We start from the raw sequence: 19,043 nt of genomic DNA, 5'->3' as shown, positions 1-19,043 counted from the left end.
GGAATTAGGAATAAACAATCACCATTTGAGGGATTTTAAAAATATAATAATAATAAAAATAATAAGAATGCTCACTGACCAGTATTATTTCCAACCAATTCTATTTGATTAATTGTTTCTTTCAGAAACTGTATGATTTTTTATTTCTTAACTGTAATAAGTCATATAATATTTATTGTCTACATTTAGTGAATGTCAGTAAAAACAGATAAAATCAAGCCTGAATTTTGAAGTTTGCATTTTATTATTGGAGTGCATTTGTCATATGTAAACAGATTACATCAGATAACAGTTTGTTATATTTCATATTAAAGGGACATTTCACCCCAAAATAATTCCTCTGCTTTAACTCTGTCTGAAATCGACCATTAAGACACTGGGAGTAAGACAACTGCTACAGCAACAGGATTAATATATATATATATATATATATATATATATATATATATATATATATATATATATATATATATATATATATATATATATATATATATATATAGATAGATATAGATATAGATATAGAGAGAGAGAGAGAGAGAGAGAGAGAGCGAGAGAGACTGAAACAATGTGTTCTTATTTGCTCTAAATTGTATGCGTCACCAGTCCTTTCAAAACACTTGCTTGATGGATAATTATAGAGAGAGAACTGGAGAAAAAAAAAAAAAAAAAAGAGAGTTGGGTGAAAAATCTCATGCCCTGAAAATGACTATATACTGAAAAGTCTAGCAGCAAAATGTCAGCAAAGAGCGATTAAGTTGTTTTCACATGTCACACGTGATGCTGCACGAAACAGTCAGATTGTCATCAGGTCATTTGGCTTAGACTATTATACTATCACCATTCGCCACCATTTCCTCAATGTATGCCATCCTTGGCAGAAAAAAAAACTTGCACAATGAAGCATTCTTTTTGAGACCGTACCCTTACCCATGCATTTCATTCACATCTTCAGACAATTAAAAATACACCAGCCTAGTCACGTTGAATCAGACGTTCCAGTTAGCTAAGCTGGGATACTTCATAGAAGTAAGCTCCCAACATCTTGGTGCCCTGAATATAGTTGGATCTGTCAAGGCAAAAAAGGGGAAAGATATCGGAAAGAAATGTAAAAGATTATCATTATCAAACAGCCCAAGAGCATATCATCTATCAAATAAGAAGGTCTCCGATTACCTCTTATCATATGTATTCACAGCCGCACCTAAATAACGAGACGCAGCTATGCAAAAACATTACCTGTTGAGTTTCTCGTTTTGTGAGTGAGCTCCGTCGTCAGAAGAACCGACAGGCAGCAGCATGACATTCTGACCAGTTGCTTCTTGGAAGGTTAGAGTCACTGGGATACTTCCTCCCTCACGGGTCAGGTCAGGCTCCACACCAAATACTAACATGAGGGAAAGACACGGAGTTACATTCAGCCGCGAATAAACCGTGTTTGGAAGGAATTATAAAGAAAAACGTCTCACTGTTGCTTCGAAAAGACAGACTCAAGGCAAAAACTGTAAGATGTGTTAAATGTGTTTTTTGTTGAACGACGTGTTTATATAGGTTAGTCATTACACTGCGGTGAACATGAACTCTGTCAGAAAGAAGAGAGTGCGAGAAAGGACAGCTGGTATCAGTGTATTGATGCTGCGGGAAAAGAGTATTAAAAGCATTATTATAGATATTTCAGCAATGATAAAATAAAATAAAAACTGATACATTCGTTTTAACATTATATAAATATAATGCATCAGTAATTAAATATGGCCTTTATTGAAATCAATCTAAAAAAATGTATTTAAAATGTATATGAATGTATGAAGAGAACTGTTTTAGATGCAGTAATTGAACTTTTTTTTGTCTTCACTAGTAATTCTATTAAGAATTTGTCACAAGTTAACTTCTATCGATCTCTATGCAGACCGGAATTCCATCAGCAATCTTGTTTATAGTCATACCATATGTTGTGTCTTACCAGTCTTCATGGCCTTTCTGCCAGCCATGTAGTGAGGATGGTTAAAGTCAGACACCCAGGCCTTGGCTCCATGTCCCATGTACACTTTCAATTTGTTGGGAGTTTGCAGTTCTGCAAACTTTTTCTCCACGTGGGTAACTACCTAGAAGACAAGCCGCACATGTTAGCACAAGCGCGTCTGCAGCACAACAGTCATGTCTGTAGATGAGAAAATAACTTCAAACCTGTTTCTCCACCACTTTGGGGTCCATATCAGGGACCAGGCGGATAGAGAACTTGCCAATGACCTTGCGGGGAATGACAGTTTTGGCTCCACCTTCAGAGAAAGCTCCCTCTATGCCATGCAAGGAAAGGGACGGGTATCTCCAACGATGCATCAGAATTTGCTCCTGCACAATAAACCAATATATTATTTGACAATTCAAAGAACATGAAACATTAATTCATATAAATGTTGACAACATGATTAAATCACAATAGTTTATAATAAATAAATTTATAATAATAAATTCACTTCAATCAATTAACACCCCTATTTGAGTCATTTATCATTTATATACTATCATATATTTTATTATTTTAAATTAGATTTGTTTGTTTTTTCATTGTTGAAATTGAAGTAATTTTGTTGTGTGTTTTTCATTTTTACATGTCTATATAGTTTTTAGTTTATTACGTTTTAGTTATTTTATTTCATGTAGCTCAATTTAAGCGGAACGATTTTAAATGCTAATCTGTTTAAGTAAGAATTTTATTATTTTAAGTTAATAATTAAATTAAAATTTTATCAATAATAAAAAAATATAGACCTGAAAATGTGAAGATAAAAAAAACATGTGATTTACTTTTGTGTCATGCAGCAGTTTGCCCGTCCCAACATCTTTGGCGTATTCTTCCATGTCAAACTCAATCTTTTCGTAGAGTTTCTTCTCTTCATCGGTCAGTTTAGCCACATGGTCGTACATCCCTGGTACTACAATTTTTCCCTTGTTATTCACCAAAGAGCCTAAAAATACAGAACACTTTCAGATCACAAATAAAGTTACAATTATATATAAACAGTGTTTTCTGAGCTAAAACAGGTCTAAAGTGACGGGTAATGCAGAAAGGTCGACAAAGACAAGATATCCCAGAGTAATCAAACACAACCAATGAAATCCCTGTCACACATTTTTATGACCAACCTACTGACCCTCTTTCTACCTAAAGAACATGTAGACATCAATCTTACCCATGAGCGCTATGAGGTCAGTCATGGCTTCATGAACGGATCCTCCAAACACGCCAGAGTGAAGATCTTTATCACAGCATTCCACCTGAAAACATACAAAAAACTTGTCTCTTGAATTCTTTTGTTTTTACAACTACTGTATGCATTTTGTTTTGTGCATATACGGACATGAATTTGAACTTTAAATACCGCTGCTACAAATCTAAAACTTCTTTTGACATTAAAGTAACAAAATATCTCCTACCTCTACAAAGAAGTAGCAGATTCCTCTCAGGCCATAGGTAATGCAGGGCTTGGTTTTCCCCAGCCAGTAGTTATCAGAAATGCAGACATAGTCCACATCCTTAAAGAAAGAGTCTTTGCGAGAGAAAACCAGCTCGTCCAATCCTTCTGATCCAGACTCCTCCATTCCCTCAAAGCAGAACTTTACATTGATGGGCAGTTCCTGTGATCGAGTACATTTCATTTTATAGTGAAAAAAATTTCAAATGCGTTTTTCAGCCAGCATAAATTTACAGTATAGTTCCTATGAATTGTCAAAATGTGTATTTCTTTGGAAACATTTCATTATTCTAAAACTTGTCATAAAGAATAAGTATGATTTTAGCGTTTGTCATGTATAGAAGCGCTGCATAATCTTACAATTGAATTTACAGTCAATTAAATATAACATTTTTAATTAAATCATCTTGACACAAGACTTTTTAAACGATCAAAGATCACAAAACAACCTTTAGACGGTTCTGCTCTGTGTAAAAGAGGAGCTTTAAAAGCAGTGACAGTTCACTCAGGTGATAATGATTGAGAAACTGAGGTAATCACCGGATAAGGGAACCACTGTATGCATCGCAAACTGATTTAACTAAATTATATGCAATGTTGGGCTCAGGTCTCCCTCACAGTTTCAGTCACACTAGGTGCACGTTCAACAGCAATTTGTCATTTATAATCTGTATTGATTAAATTTAAAAAGTTACTTTAACCAGATTAAACAAAGTAGGCAATGCATCTAGCAGCTTAATCCACCGATATGGTTATACGGTTCGAAATACATGAGGACTTTGCACTGGAGTTACAGGCTTAATAAGTAAGCAGACGGTATCACTGGAAAGAAAATACTGTGTTTGCACCTGTCCAATCTTCTGATAGGCCTCAATGATGTTAAACCAGGCTAACACGGGGCCTTTATCATCCGTAGATCCACGTCCGTACATCTTACCTAAAGACAATTAAATGAAGCATGAGCCACAGTCAAATAAACCCTCATAAACTGGAATGATAATAAAGCATTTCGCTCTACAATCTCAGTTCAGCAAGCACTTTACAGTAGATGGCAAAGTGCATAGAACAGACACGGCCTTGGTGTTAATTTAACAAAAACTATAACTGTATGCCAGTTGTAATAGATTACTAGTGCATTAAAACACAAAAAAGACTCTTAGGAAATCTTAAAATTGGAACAGATCTTAATATGCTTTATAAAATAAAAAAAATGATATGCAAATAAAAAATTAGTATTAAATTTTGTTTTAAAAAATAACCATTTGTCCCAGTTTGAAAAAAAAAACCCTATGGGAATCAGCTGATAGGTCACAAGGCTACTCTCAAGCGTCAGATCTATGTCAGCAAAAAGAGACAATAGGATTTGTCTTGAAATCTCTTTGGGCTGGAGGGATACAAATGTAACATGCTGAGTCGGTGAGATTTCTTCCTTTTTTTGTTTCAACAGCCACATGCAAGCAGGGCCAAAAAAAACAATTTCAAAAATGCTAGTGGTGACTAATTTTAGCCAAATCAAATGTGAAATATTACCTTGAGGGAGCGCTGCTTGCAGAGTATTGCACAAAAAGCAAATCAATTGTAAAACCTCATTTGGTCTTAACAGGCTTCATTAATAAATTGATGCCAGCATCAGTCTCCTCAATCCCAAGAGAATGCTACTGTACACCTTTAAAAAACAATGACTTGTGCAAGCACACTCATACCGTCTTTTTCCACCAGAGTGAAGGGCGGTGAGTCCCAGCCATCCTCGATGTTGGCTGGCTGCACATCCAAGTGCCCGTAAATGCACACAGTCTTCTTGCCAGGGTCTGAGCCAAGTCTACCCAGAATTATTGGAGGAAGAGGGATCTGTTCACCACTTGGCAACTAAATTAAAATAAGAAAAAGGGAACGCATGAGAAATATAAAATTATGTCTGAGTGTCAGCCTTGTATCTCAAGCATTATCACAAGAAACAGAAACCATCTTTTTCGATGTTGCAACATCGAAATATTGGGTGGAACCACTGATTTAGGCATATATCCTTTCACTTTCACTCTCCTTTCACCCGATTCTTAGTTTAGCACATCCGACTGCAAACTTGTATGGCATGTGACACATGCAGTCACATGGTCAACCACAAAAATGACCAAAGCAGGAAGCAGCCTTTACGCTAAAGGCTGTTATCACTAAAAATTCCAAAGACAGATACGAGAATAAAAATTTGAACTCATAATAAACGTGATTTACGAAGAAAAATGAAACACCTTCTGCATGCCGATGTCAACCATCTCCACAGTTCCCCCCAGTCTCTCAATGTCTTTGGCTGCCATCTCCATCATCTTCTTGATTTCTCCTCGCTTCTCTGGCCAGGCAGACACGCTCTGCACAGCAACCCATTGTGCCAGGCGCTTCAAATGCAAGGTGTTCGCATTTCCATTAGAAAATATATTCACGTCAAGTGACAAAATCATCAGACGTTTTAAATAACTCGCTTGCAAGTATAGAAATAAACAAAACAGGGCATTTCAGCTGCCTTGGCTTGAAGTATACATATTTGGCGATTGTATAAATGTAAGAAAAATCTCAGTACCTCAACGTACTCGTCCTGGTGTTCATCGACGTACTTGAAGAGAGTTGTAAGGTGAGACATTGCTGCACAGTGATCCAATCACTCAGTGACAGAAGTACCGACCTAAAAGAAAGGACAATTGACGTGTTATAAAAGTTTTGGTCTTCCAGAGTGGAAAGAAACTCCTCCCAACTATGTAACTGCTGACAAAATCATATTCCCCCTATCAGTGTAGAAGAGCTCAGAGACGTTGCGCTATACAGCTATATAACAGGATACAGTGTAACATCATCTGTTGTTTGAAAATATGATGCACACAAACGTCTTTTGACAATGTCAACCATCGTTTTAACTTTATTATAATATTCCTAATATTGATGATTAATAAAAAATATATATTTAATTCGATTACTAATAAAACTCCTAAATAGCCTCATAAGACGTTTACCGAAATTCATTCAATACAGCTTGCAATGGCTAACGACTGCATACTTACTGAACAAAAACTGTTAAGCGTCTTGAAGTTAACTAAAATCGAACTGCTCTGTATCTCTTTAGAACAGTGGGTCGTGTGTGAAGAGCGCCATCAGCAGCATCCCGTGAGCTCAGACAAGACGAATGGCTTTCAAAATAAAGGTCTGAGTAAAGAAGAGGTTCCGACGAGTACTGTAGCTACAACTGAGAAAACTATTTTCACGTTGAGGAATCACTTCAAATGTATGCATTAGACAATAATAATTGAAACCCAGTTATAAAACATAATTTCACAATACGTTTTACGAGTATTTACGTTTTCAATAATAGCGGTTAAGCAATTATTATATTTTCTAGACATATATTTAGTAGACAGATAAATTAATAGATTATCTAGAAAACTTGATCATTTTTTAGAGTTACGCGAATATTCATCCATCCATTTAAAAAAACTAATTCATTACATCCAGGTCATACACGACTAATAATAATTAATACATTTAAGTGATCATATTTAAAATAATAGTATTATATAGTGTATAGTGGTCATTTCCGCTTTTTTAATGGACAACTAAACAGGTGTTGTGGACATAGACAGAGATTTGGAGTTGCTGATATCTCAGGAGAAGATGGCACTTCAGCAGCTAAAACCAACTCTTAATCCCATCTGAACGCTTCCGGTGTGACTTTAAATACACTCCTTGAGCAAAACACCACTGACTTGTACATATGGGTGCATTCCAAAACTGTTGCAACAAAGATGTAAATCTATTTTTCAATACATGAATTACATTTCCATCTTTGTTGTCACAGTTTTGGAAGCGCCTTTTTCTGTTTCTACAGAAGGAGGTGTCCCAATACTTTTGTCCATATAGTGAATGTACAAGTCATTGGTGTTGTGGAGAAGGACGTAGTTTCAGCGGAGTGTGGTGAAACTGTCGAGTCAGGTGTGGACATTTCCAAAGCAGTTCCTGATGCCATTCCTTCAGTTGAAGTGGCTGTGTTCAAGAGATGACCGATATTGGGGCTTCAGCAATAGTTTTTGCAGGTGTTGTTGTATCCGATACTTTTCCAAATGTTATTCTCTTTCCATATGTTGCTGATGGGGAAGAAAACAGATCATGTTGGTGCCACAGTAGTTGCCAACACATGTGTGGATTTCCACAGTACAACCTCTGCTGTGCTCTCTGAAGTTGATGTTCTGTCAATGGAAGGAGTGCTGAAGAAGCAGCTTAAAGTCTTTCGGCATTTGTTGTTTAGACCATCAAAGTGTTTGGTAAAGTATTGCCAATTTCTGCTGGAGGTGGACATAGACCTGTCTGTAATTTCTGATAAATCAGGAGAAATAGTGCTTCAGCAGTTGTTGCAGCTGTAGATGGTTCCAATCCGGTAGCTGTGGGGGTAAATAAAGGAGTTTTTCGGTATTCTTTTCAAAAGTGAAAATGCCTTCTGCTGCCACAAGTACGCTTGTTTTCAAATGTAGACAAAGGAATCATCTTAGCTGTTGTCACTACAGGTAAGGAACTGGCAAGATCACTATCATCACTGTCACTACAAGTATTTCCTGGGAGTGTTGTGGGCTTAAAGGGAACCGAAGTAATGGGATCAGATGGATTGTATTTGTCTTCTAACAACCATTTTATAATGTACTTGTGTTGTATACATGACATTGTGACTGCCTGTGCTTTTCCAGCCATATCAAGGTAACCCAGCTGGAAAGTGCTCTCCTAGAAAAACAAGAATCAGTGCTTTATACAAAGTAATATATTATATATTAATATATAAAACTTAACTGAATATTAAAGAAGGTCCTATTTCAACTGCAGAGCGCTTAATTTAGATAAACAGACTGTTTTAACTGTCCAAAGAACTGGTGTGGATCAGAGGTAGACCTTGAGAGAATAAATGTTTAAATACTTTTTTATTAGTACTAGGAATAATATAACCTAGCTCAGCCATATAGCTCTATTCTTAATAAACTCTACTTTGAGCATATACAGCGTTTCATTTTTACTGTAGGCATGGTAGCCACATAACACTACATTAGTGGTGAAGTTTATTTAATAAAGCTTGACAAAATATTGCATTCAATCATTAGCAAAAAGCACTTGTCTAAAATTCAGACACACCACAGCATGTTTAAAGCTGTTTTTTTAAAAATCATTCTAATAATAAAATCTTTTTTAATCTTACAAAGCAATTTTTGCAAATAAACTCTTCATGTGTATATAATACAAATAATGTCAGTCAACAATATGTGTGTGCATGTAAAAGATATATAAATATTGTCTCCGGAGCATGTCCTTCAGCTTTTTAACTGAACATATATTTCATTCTGACAAACGTTATATGGATAGCCCTAATAATTAATGCTGCCATGGTAAATTACAATTTAGAAATACAAATAACAGAAACACAAAAATCAACATTTATTCACCCATTTATTATACAGTGACATTTTTTAAAGGACAAATTTATAAAAAACGGTTGACCATAACTGCAACGGTGTAAACACATTTAAATATAAAGTTGAAAATTCGAAACAAGGCCATTTAAAAGTCCAAGTGACCATATTGCTGAATGTTCAGATCTTGTCCAAATGTTGATGAGAAAAAAATAACACAGCAAAGACTATATAAGCACAGAGATCAGTATCTGTATTTGGTTGAGTAATCTTTAGGGGACACTACGAGACCTCGTCCTTTTCTCGCCCCTCTGTAGACGGTCTCAATAATGTCTATCATCTCCTGCTTGTCTTCCATGGTCCAGTTTATCTTGTTATTGTTACCAGTGCCAAGATCAATCATGATGTGCTTGTTCCTGAGACAGACAAGCAAATGCATTAATATGTATCATCATAAATATGCACCGTTAAACTATTACCGCTATAAAATAAAAATGTTTACTTATGGTAAATCAGAGTTCAACCACTAGGTGGAGACAACTCTGTTCTATAAGGCAAGAAGACAAGAAGGTTCCACATACGATACTTATAATAATTAGTATTGTGCATTTGGCAACCTTTACTGACAGCAGCTGTGGCAGTGTCTGATACAACAGAAAATAATTATATTAAAAGTGCGGAACCGTTACAAAAGACTTGCCGTAAAACTGATGTGACCATCACTAACCTTGTATGCGCAAAATAACATGCAGCATTTGTTCATCAAATTTCAATACATTGTTACACACCAAAAAAGCAAAGATACTAGTCAAGGACTACCTAACTACAGAAAGTCATTAAGAGGTAAATATATATTTTATGGCAATTTACAACAAATGCTAACATCACAGCTTAACTTGTATCCAGAAACAGAAACAATGGTTATTTATTATTCCTAAACAAACACGTTATGTGTAGATGTAAATATATAATAATGCATGGATTATTGTTCTTAAAAGTCTGCGTCTTCCAATCAGTCAATCCGAGACAGGATGACGGAGAGAAAATGTTTGGAGAATTGTCATGTTTTGGTTCCCTGAAAAAAAAATAAAAATCAGCATATGCCGTTTAGGTATGTTTTGAAGCTGGAACGCTGGTTTAAACTGGACATGTGCTGGTCCGACCAACTTAAGACCAGCAAAGGACCAGCATAAACTACCTCAAACCAGCATCCAAGCTTTAAAACATACCTAACCAGCTATGTTTTTTTTTTTTTTTCCTCTGCCCTTTTAAAGGAACATGTGCTAATCAGACTCAATTATCTATGCTAAGTTGCAGCTAAACCTGGAGATCGGCTGAATGGATTCAAAAACTGTACAATTCAACCGTTTAACTCTAAGGGAGTTGGAAAACGAGACCATTTTCAAAAACAGTGGCACATTCCTCAAACGCAAGATCACACGGTCTAAATTCAATGGATGAACTATGTGTAGTTATTACACTGCGTGTAGCCTTACCTGAAAAAGAACATGACTGTGCAAGGGTCATACAACTCGTACATCTTGTTGAAATCTGGCACTTCTGTGATATCCACAAGGTAAATGACTGCAAAATTCTTCACCTGAAGGAACACGTGATATTAGGCGCATACAATATAAACAAATTAAATAATTATCTCCAAAACGTTGGCGTAATGACAGATCAACAAAACACGCTCATGCACCAAATACTAGTTGACGTTCAGCTCGGAGGTTGAACGTTAGGACACCGTGATACCTTTTCGGCGATGCTGTACAATACTTCATCCATCTTCATACACGTGGGGTCCCAATCGTGGCCAAATCTTATAACAATCACACGGTCTTCCTCTGATAAAATAGCCTGGTCCACTTGCCAGCCATTGTGAAGGTGAGGTAGCATGTACGACATTTTGATGGATATCCAAACACACTTCTAAAGAAAAAAGACATGTTGTCAAACTCGCTTGCACGCATCGGGCTAATAAACCGTTCAAACCTACTGAAATAGGACGAGATACTGATTGTTTACACTTCACACGCTGTTTTCTCGTTAGCAATTAGCTCTCAATTCTACTAAATAATGCCAGGTTTCTTTAGTGAAATATTGGAGCACCGAAACAGTCGAAAACTTTAAATGTAAATGCAGCCCTTACCTCACACTTTAAATTAACCTAGTATAACTGTAGATATCGAGTGTGTGCCGAGATTATTAGATGTATAACAGTTTGCTGTTTTAGTACTGCAACGACGGCTGCTAGTGAACGTTGAGTTTAGGAATCATTATCGCCCTCTGCTGGATTGGAGAAAGCTGATTCGCTCCGAAGTCAAATATTTAAATTCAGTGTTTAAATTATTAGAATGTATTCCGAGAGTCATTAAGGAATTAGATGTATCAGCGTCACTTATTATTTGCCCATAATCATAAGTATGCATAGCGAAGTAATATGGTTAAATACTTCGCTATTTTATTATAACGACCATGCACTCAGCCATTGTGAACTCATTTTAATTGAGAGAATTAAGTTTAAGCAAGTTTATGAAACCTTTTACAAATTAATGTAACATTTAATTCTTTTAAAAGCAATTTAACATTAACCTGAGAAAATAATTAGGTAATTAAAAACCAAAAACTTAATTTTGGCCATTAATTTAAGGCACGTTAATGTATTCAGGAAAATATATATTAAAATATCAGACCAGACATTGACATCATGTGTGTATATCTGTGTATACAGTTATATACATTTTAGCCTAAAATCACAAAATAACAATAATTCTGGACAAGTAAACAACCTATACCAATAAATGTATTAAAATAAAATCAATAAATAAAATAAGATTTATTTATTTTCCACAATTGTGTACTGTATATAAATACTATTTTAAATAAACTGAATACTGGTTAATAAATACATTTTGTTGATGATAATGACAAGTTTGAAGGTCAAAAATGGCCATTACTACACATGCACATACAATTGAAAGAAGTGCACTTGTATGTATGTATATATATGCTCTAATTTATTTACACAACTTTCATTTTGTAAGCTTAGATATTGTTCACTATACTGAATACTGAACAGGGGAAAATAAAACAGGAACTCAAGAGTCTACAAGATATCCTGATGCTTACAATCATTATACAACTGAAATGAACTGCCACCAAATCAAATTCCTCTGCAAAGCTCCACACTCTAGCAAGTACCAGCCGAGAGGATGTCACCTCGATAAGCTGCATTCATTCATATTACAAGAGAACTTTTTTTGGCAAAAAATCTGATCAAAACAATAATTTGAATATACCATATTTATAAAAGTATAAGGCAAGCAAAATAGAAATTTAACATTTAAATGGAATTAACACAAATATACATGGTCTGAAACAAAATGGAAACTTCATAAACTTACATTTCAACAAATATATAAAGAATGTCACAAAAAATAGTTCATGACATTTGGCAAATATGAAAAGTATATATTCACAAACATTTCCAACCCTGGAACTATGAATGGGCTACAAACATCTAATTTGACATGAACCTTGCATGAAGAAGTGGTGCCTCATTGAAAAGGTGGATGTATGCTTTAAAATGGTTAATATGAAACAAAACATAAGTATTCAAACATTTATGAACAGCAGCCAAGAATCAAACATTTTCGCTTGTTTCAATATCTCAAGTTCTACTTGGTTAATAGTTTAACACTAGTTTCGGTGAGAATGGAACATATTTTGTCTCAAGAAACATGTAACGGTTTAGGCGCTCAGTACAATTTGTGTTCAAGTCCTCCTAGTCTATTACTATGTGGAGCTACTCATGGAGGTCCTCCTTTTCTGTGTCTATCACGGTGGGCAATTTCTCTGGCTCAATCTCTGGGATTGAGAGATTATGCTTTAATTTCATCAGCTCTGCCATATTGAAGCCTAAAAGTACCGCAGCCTTAGTTTTCTGAATGTTTTTCATACATCTGGTACGCTTTGAGCCAATCTGGCAAGCAACGTCAGTTTTGTTAAGCAGCAAGCGGCTACTCAGGGCAAGGATCTCCTTCTTGAGGGGGTAAGGCTGCGTATTAAAGTACTTATTGACAAACTCACGACGTTCTTCAAAGGTGGACAGCTCCATTCCGGTAGGATCCAATGCTAATTGCACAGAAGGATCGATTACTACTTCAGGCGTCGGGACAGAGACACCAGCCAACCTGTCTCGCTCGAGTTTCCTCTTTCTTGCCAACCGTTCCTCTCGCTCTTTCCTATTCGCCTCCATAGCTTCCTTGAAGGCTATTTCTAGGCGCAACTTGCTCTGCATCTCTGCTTCCGTTTCTGGTAGCTGTGTGGCAGGAACAGAGGCTTGAACTGGAGTCGGAGTTGGACCAGTGATTTGTTTTGGGTGAGCAGGGTATGATACAACTGCTCGGTTAACTCTGGGAGTAACAGCTAATCCTAAATTCAGTTTGTCATTATCCTTGAAACTTTTCGGTGCACTGCGGCATTTAGCCAAGTGTACAATGATGGCCTTGGTGGTGGTTTTCCCAGTGTACACACCACCACAGTAGAGGCATCGATACGATGGAGTTTTAAGTATAGCGTGCAGAGTGGGCACAATGAAATGCTTCTCTTTTAGGTGCATTTGATAGCATTCCTTGTTCAAAAGTTTCTCCGAGCAGAAGGGGCACTCTGTGCTGTCAGGATTGGGTGTGGGCATATTGCAAGATGTGGACAGCTTGCCAATACCCAGAGGATTGTTGGGCAACATCTTCACAAAGATCAGATCGAGAGAGCTTGTGACCAATGCAAGATTGAGCTCCTTCTCACCCATAATTAGTTTAGGAGCCGTGGTCCTGATGTCGAAGTAAGGGAAAAGCAGATTCCCTGAATCATCAGTATAGAGTCGATATTCACGCCTCATGAAGTCACAGTTGCTCTTTCGGTTCACATTATGTTCCATCTGGATATGGTCGACAAGCTGCTTGATGGAGTAGAAGAGCCCCGAACAGAACAAGCAGTTCATGCCATGAAGCAGATGTTCAAAAACTCCCTTTTCTGAAATTAAGATCTTGCATGTCAGGCATTTCACAGTCTTGTCTGGCATCTTCTTCAAAAATGGAGCACGAGCAGCTAGACCAACCTTGGGCATTTTAGCTGCCTCTTTGTGAACCTCTGGATGGGACTCGTAGATATCAGATGGAAAGAGTTCATTACAAATTGGACATGTGATCCACTTCTTGGTTTGCTTGGGGGCTGGCAAAGCAGTGTTTGGTTTGTTTTGCTGAACAGGTAGGTTGTTCTGGGATGGCGGCATGGGTGGTTTGCTGACTCCTTGGGAGTTATTGCCTTGGACCGATAGGACCTGCAAAGGTGCAAGAGTGTAGGTGGGCAAGCCATCGACTTTGTTGCCAGTGGGGACCAAATGGCTCAGAAGTGATTGAGAGGTTATCATGGTGCCTCCAGAAGCGGGTTGATTTACGGGCATTCTTGGATTAGCAGCAAGGGACTGAGGTGGCGGTGGCCTAACAGCAGGTACGTTAAGGCGAACACCTGGTGGTAAGACAATTTGGCGAGGAACGGGCTGCAGTTGTGACTGACTAGGTAGACCTACTCTGACAGACACCTGGTTGGGAGAAATGATGCTAGGAGCAGGAGGCACGGCAGTTCTGGCAATTTGAGTGTTCTGAAAAGCCAGTGGGACTCCAGGCCTCAGTAAACCCTTAGCTTCAGCGCTTGCAAGCTGAACCAGAGCAGAAGCTTGAGTTGGAAGAAATGCTTGGCTGCTTCCAGGGGCAGCAATAAATGCAGAACCACCATTTTCCGGTCCTTTATTTCCACCAGTAGCCAGTGTAGAGGTCACCGCAGGCTGATCTTTCATCATCAAGACTGCAGGAGTGCTTTGTGTTTTTGGTGCTAGAGCAGGGTACTGTTTTGTACTTTCTGTTTCAAAAATTAGAGCTCTGATATGAACATCCAGTTCCTTGTGCTTTTCTGAGGTTAGAAGATGATACAGCAAGTGTTCGGATGTCTCAGCTGATACATAACACTTTTTGCAGTAGAATTTCTGAGACCTGTCTCCTAGTGCCATAAGTTCCCGCTCCGATCTCTGCCCAGCATATTTATTCAAAGTGGAAGTGTAATGATAAAGAAGAACATGCTTTTTCACACTGTACAAAAGAGTATCTTGTATATGGCATCTTCGGCACTGAAATGTGGTGCCATTCACAGCCCTTGGAGGGAGCTGCGGGACAGTCGGAGGTTCCAACTTTGTATCCTCAACATGGAACAATCTGAGGTGTCTGGAGACCACTCTGGGATGGGCTATGAATGGGCAGGAAGTACATGCTGAAAGCTTGCACATACGCTCTTCTTCATCATGGTAGCGCTGAACATGGGTTTTGTAGGCATGCCAGGATCTTGTAGAGAACTCGCATAAGGTGCAGCACAACCCTCGTGTCCGATATTCCCACTAAGGATTGAAAACGCTTGGTTAGTTGCAACTCAATATTCAGAAATACTCATTATGTAAACAGCTTTTGCTCCGTAAAGCAAAACTAATTTACTCAAGTAAACTAATTAACCAAAGTTCACCTTCTTTCTCCACCGTCCTTCAAATCCATCAGATAAACTGGGCCAGTCTGTGGCATCAAAAACATTATCTCCTGGGTAAAATTCCTGAAGTTCCTGATATACAAAAAAAAAAGGAAATAATATTTCAAATGTTAAGAAATTTAAATTAAATTACTATTTTAATAAAAATTGACATGATTCACCTGTAGTCTATTTTATTTTTAGGTGTACATGATAAAAAAAACCCCACATACCTGGCCTAAATTAAGACATTCTTCAAGTCCAAATTCTCCAAGAATGTTTTTCACTTTTCGTCTTGTTCTGCGGATTTTCTCCAACCCTCTGACTGGAAACTGGTACATGTCCTATACTTGAAAGAAAATCACTTTGGTTTCAATTTGGATGATATCATTATTTTGTCATTTTTACTTTGATTTATTTACCAGCCTTGAAATTATATATATAACAATTATGCAAGAGTAGCAAAAATGTTCATTGGTGTATTTAAATGCATGTCACAAAACACTTTAACATTTGATTGTAGATACACAGACTTAAAAATAAGAGGAAAAAAAAAAACTGCTTGCCATCACCAATTCAATGATTCAATGATTGTAAACACCAAAAACAAAATTGAATATGAACAAAACGCTTTTGGAGAAGCATTTCAACCAGGACTTCATCTATAAAAACCAAAGGACACCAACCAATAGGGGTTATTGCATAAATGTTTTAACTGTTTGAATAAAATTATTGCTAGAGACAAATATGTAGTCTCTGGATATTGGTAAGGACATGTCCCTAGGGCCCATAAAAAATTCCTGCAGCTTTCCACTTTCAGGTTTTGTAGGAACTCTTTGAGTATTGACACCCACACCGTTACCATAGAAACCAATAGATGTACTGTATACTGAATACAGTGTCCGAGCAATGGAACGAAATACATTCAATTTAAAATAACAGTCTGATCATTTAATTCAAATTTTAATTAAATTTAAAAGAGCACCTGTAAACAAAATACAAAACACCATTAAATCCTAAGTGAATTAAAATGAGAAATATCAGGATAGACTCTTGCATAAACCCTTAAGAGTAATACAAAACAACAGTCCAAGAAATAATTGCAAATATTTCTTTATATACTCAAGACAAAGCAGTCACTAATCTGTTACATCACATTTTTTTTATGACTGCATTCAATTATATACATGCACATGTTCTTTTAAAGGTTTCCAGAGTTTTTTTTTTTTTGTTTATTATGTTTTGTTAACATACTAGTGTTAATGAATTATATGAAAATCACACTCCAAATATCTAGTTGTGGTAATAACAATAATTCTGTCAGTTTGAATTATGAAAATATGTTTGTCACATCTGAGCACAAAGATAACCATTATCATTTTTATTGACATTTCTATGACAGTTTCACATGTTCTCCCTCTCATGTACATGTGTGAGTGAGAGAGAGAGAGAAATTTCCTATCATTTCTATGTATTCTTTCTTTATTCTCACTCAGAACAACCGAGAATATGGATTTTGTTTTTGTTTTATCCCGAATTAAATATCAAAAGGAAGCCTGTCACTTTTCACCTGATTAATTTCTGTCCCTGGATAGTTGTAAAATTTCGATTAATTATTCAAACAATTTATCCAAAATTGGCAGGGGTGGGGGATGGATAGGAAAATTGTATTGTCATGAAAACGTGCAAAACAAACAGTCATTCATTTTCTTCAGATGAAATTTTATTTTTTTATGAAAGGGGTTATAATATATAAGAACCATATTCTTAATGTTTCGTAGGTGCTTCACATCGTTGCCTGTTGCACGTGCAGTGATTATGATATCACCACAATCTGATGAATTCAGTACTACATCAAATCATACATCTCTCTCACATGGAGAACTCCCTCGTGTTATTTCTACAACTCCGTATTCGCCAATGTTGGAATCAGGCATGCTCGTATGTGCATGAAAAGTGCACGCGTGAGAATGACAGATGTTGTGAACAAAAGACAAAATGTCACATCTTAGCCCCGCATCAGACAAATGCAACACTTTCCGGCTGCACACATGCACGCCACCAAAGCCAGCGAGCGCTTAAATTCACCTCAAATTCAACCTTGCGATTGTTTATTTACTGCAGGCATCAACTGCGACCGCCGACCAAACATACCCACACCCGCCAAAACGCACGAAACGTAAGTCTAAACTCGCCAAATATAACGCACCAAGCGCCCCTCATCAATAAAGATTCGAATGGAATGATTTCGAATTGCAAAACAAGTGATTCTATCCAAGAACGCGCGGTTCTAAATAACGCAGTGATGTCATAAAGCACCCTCTTCGCAGCTCTCGGCTGATGATCGTTCTACTTCCTGATCATACCGAAGCCGCAACAACTGAACGCAAAGCTAATGTGCCCACTGCTATCTAATTGTGAGGACATTACCTTTTTTTTTCAGCGCCACACCGACTCAGGGAGGGGATTTAGCTACTTTCACCAATCCGCGTGCTTGCCAAAACCGACGAGAGAAGATGTGGAAGCGGTGTAGGATGTTGAAACAATAACTCTGCGCTCTCAACTATTGAAACCAGCAATAGGGTATTTATTAATATTTGCAAGTAGGACTCATTTATTGTGCTTGCCGTTTAGAGTCGAGAAAATGGCGCATTGAACAACTGGGAAGTGACGTCAGGGTGTAATTATCATACTGCGTTCCTGGCCAATCGCATTCGACTTCGCTTGAAATGGAAAAACTTTCTTCTATATCACTCCTGCCGGTTTTCAGTGGTAATCACGTGGGATGATGTGCCTAACTTTTAAGTTGGACCTAGTATTGTAGTGGTTATAGTTTAAGTCTTTCAAATATTCATCATACTGAGGCATTTTTTTTAGATGTGGTCTGGTCACGAGGGGGCGCACTTACTTGTAATTCATAGGCATAGCCACTAGATGGCACCTTGAAGTCAGCCGGTTGCTGAGCAACAGCACAAGATGGGAGGGGTCTTGTTGCTTAAGTCATATCACACCACTAGTCTTCATCCAATGGGTAAAAAGCAATTTACACATGTGAAAAAACGTGTTATAGCTACTTGAAGTGATCGTGCATTATTTTTTTATTTGGAAATTCACTTGTATTTTTTTATTGTGACAAAAAGTTACCCTAGACAATACTTGTGAAGCAGTTTTTTGTTTTATTGAATGTTTAATTACAACAATTTTGTTCACATTTTTATTATTAAAAATTACGAGAAATCCAATGTAAATATGTTTCTAAATAATGCAAATTTCAGCAGTCATGGGACTTTTTATTCAATAAGCCGAAATCGTTTCAAGTGATGATTGCAATCATCGTAATATGCGTTGTGCGTTTCTTACCGATGTTGGACCTTTCTATTAAATTTGTTCGTAAATAGTTTTTCTATAAACTGTCTTTCTGAGGAAATCTACAACGGTGCTAGCCTATTCAGTTGTGCGATTTTACATTAGACGCGATATAAATTAAAAATTTTTGTTTTAGAAAATTAACTAACGAACTAATTTTTCATTGTAGATTAAATTATAGAAGCAAATTTTCCATTAA

The 19,043-nt window shown here is 36.9% G+C and overlaps 3 protein-coding genes across 4 annotated transcripts; all 3 read right to left on the bottom strand.

The window, feature by feature from the left end:
• Nucleotides 1–221: 221 nt before the first annotated feature.
• cndp2 (carnosine dipeptidase 2) lies at nt 222–6,657 on the bottom strand. The gene is made up of 12 exons (XM_043218370.1): nt 6,524–6,657; nt 6,049–6,150; nt 5,723–5,866; nt 5,180–5,342; nt 4,325–4,413; nt 3,439–3,639; nt 3,195–3,279; nt 2,809–2,969; nt 2,188–2,352; nt 1,964–2,105; nt 1,240–1,387; nt 222–1,069 (listed from the first exon to the last, which is right to left on the bottom strand). The coding sequence occupies exons 2-12, from the start codon at nt 6,106–6,108 to the stop codon at nt 1,003–1,005; spliced, it is 1,425 nt and encodes a 474-aa protein (XP_043074305.1). The 5' UTR covers nt 6,109–6,150; nt 6,524–6,657; the 3' UTR covers nt 222–1,002.
• A 2,254-nt stretch (nt 6,658–8,911) lies between these two features.
• Nucleotides 8,912–11,216, bottom strand: txnl4a (thioredoxin-like 4A). Its single transcript, XM_043217157.1, has 4 exons — nt 11,058–11,216; nt 10,661–10,837; nt 10,402–10,505; nt 8,912–9,321 (listed from the first exon to the last, which is right to left on the bottom strand). Exons 2-4 carry the CDS (start codon nt 10,811–10,813, stop codon nt 9,150–9,152), a joined length of 429 nt encoding a protein of 142 aa, XP_043073092.1. The 5' UTR covers nt 10,814–10,837; nt 11,058–11,216; the 3' UTR covers nt 8,912–9,149.
• A 537-nt stretch (nt 11,217–11,753) lies between these two features.
• Nucleotides 11,754–18,584, bottom strand: adnp2b (ADNP homeobox 2b). Of its 2 annotated transcripts, none has more exons than XM_043218284.1 (4): nt 17,909–18,584; nt 15,712–15,827; nt 15,479–15,571; nt 11,754–15,356 (listed from the first exon to the last, which is right to left on the bottom strand). In XM_043218284.1, exons 2-4 carry the CDS (start codon nt 15,817–15,819, stop codon nt 12,714–12,716), a joined length of 2,844 nt encoding a protein of 947 aa, XP_043074219.1. In that variant the 5' UTR covers nt 15,820–15,827; nt 17,909–18,584; the 3' UTR covers nt 11,754–12,713. The 2 variants fall into 2 exon arrangements, with proteins under 2 accessions (XP_043074219.1, XP_043074218.1); XM_043218283.1 differs by having other exon boundaries at nt 15,712–15,822.
• Between the last annotated feature and the right edge of the window lie 459 nt (nt 18,585–19,043).

Source organism: Puntigrus tetrazona, chromosome 19, assembly GCF_018831695.1.
Source record: "Puntigrus tetrazona isolate hp1 chromosome 19, ASM1883169v1, whole genome shotgun sequence".
NCBI lineage: Eukaryota > Metazoa > Chordata > Actinopteri > Cypriniformes > Cyprinidae > Puntigrus > Puntigrus tetrazona.
Note: the sequence above shows the minus strand (reverse complement) of the source record. Positions and strands in the feature narration are given on the sequence as shown.

Excerpts from the sequence above, each read along its gene's own strand:
- cndp2 (XM_043218370.1), bottom strand. The coding sequence starts at position 6,108 with ATGTCTCACCTTACAACTCTCTTCAAGTACGTCGATGAACACCAGGAC. Across the intron at positions 5,343-5,722 it reads TTGACATCGGCATGCAGAAG|TTGCCAAGTGGTGAACAGAT; the intron begins GTGTTTCATTTT and ends ATTTTAATTTAG. Across the intron at positions 3,280-3,438 it reads TCTGCTACTTCTTTGTAGAG|GTGGAATGCTGTGATAAAGA; the intron begins GTAGGAGATATT and ends GTATGTTTTCAG.
- txnl4a (XM_043217157.1), bottom strand. The coding sequence starts at position 10,813 with ATGTCGTACATGCTACCTCACCTTCACAATGGCTGGCAAGTGGACCAG. Across the intron at positions 10,506-10,660 it reads TGTACAGCATCGCCGAAAAG|GTGAAGAATTTTGCAGTCAT; the intron begins GTATCACGGTGT and ends GTGTTCCTTCAG. Across the intron at positions 9,322-10,401 it reads ACAGTCATGTTCTTTTTCAG|GAACAAGCACATCATGATTG; the intron begins GTAAGGCTACAC and ends TGTCTGTCTCAG.
- adnp2b (XM_043218284.1), bottom strand. The coding sequence starts at position 15,819 with ATGTACCAGTTTCCAGTCAGAGGGTTGGAGAAAATCCGCAGAACAAGA. Across the intron at positions 15,572-15,711 it reads AATGTCTTAATTTAGGCCAG|GAACTTCAGGAATTTTACCC; the intron begins GTATGTGGGGTT and ends TTTGTATATCAG. Across the intron at positions 15,357-15,478 it reads AAGGACGGTGGAGAAAGAAG|TGGGAATATCGGACACGAGG; the intron begins GTGAACTTTGGT and ends TTCAATCCTTAG.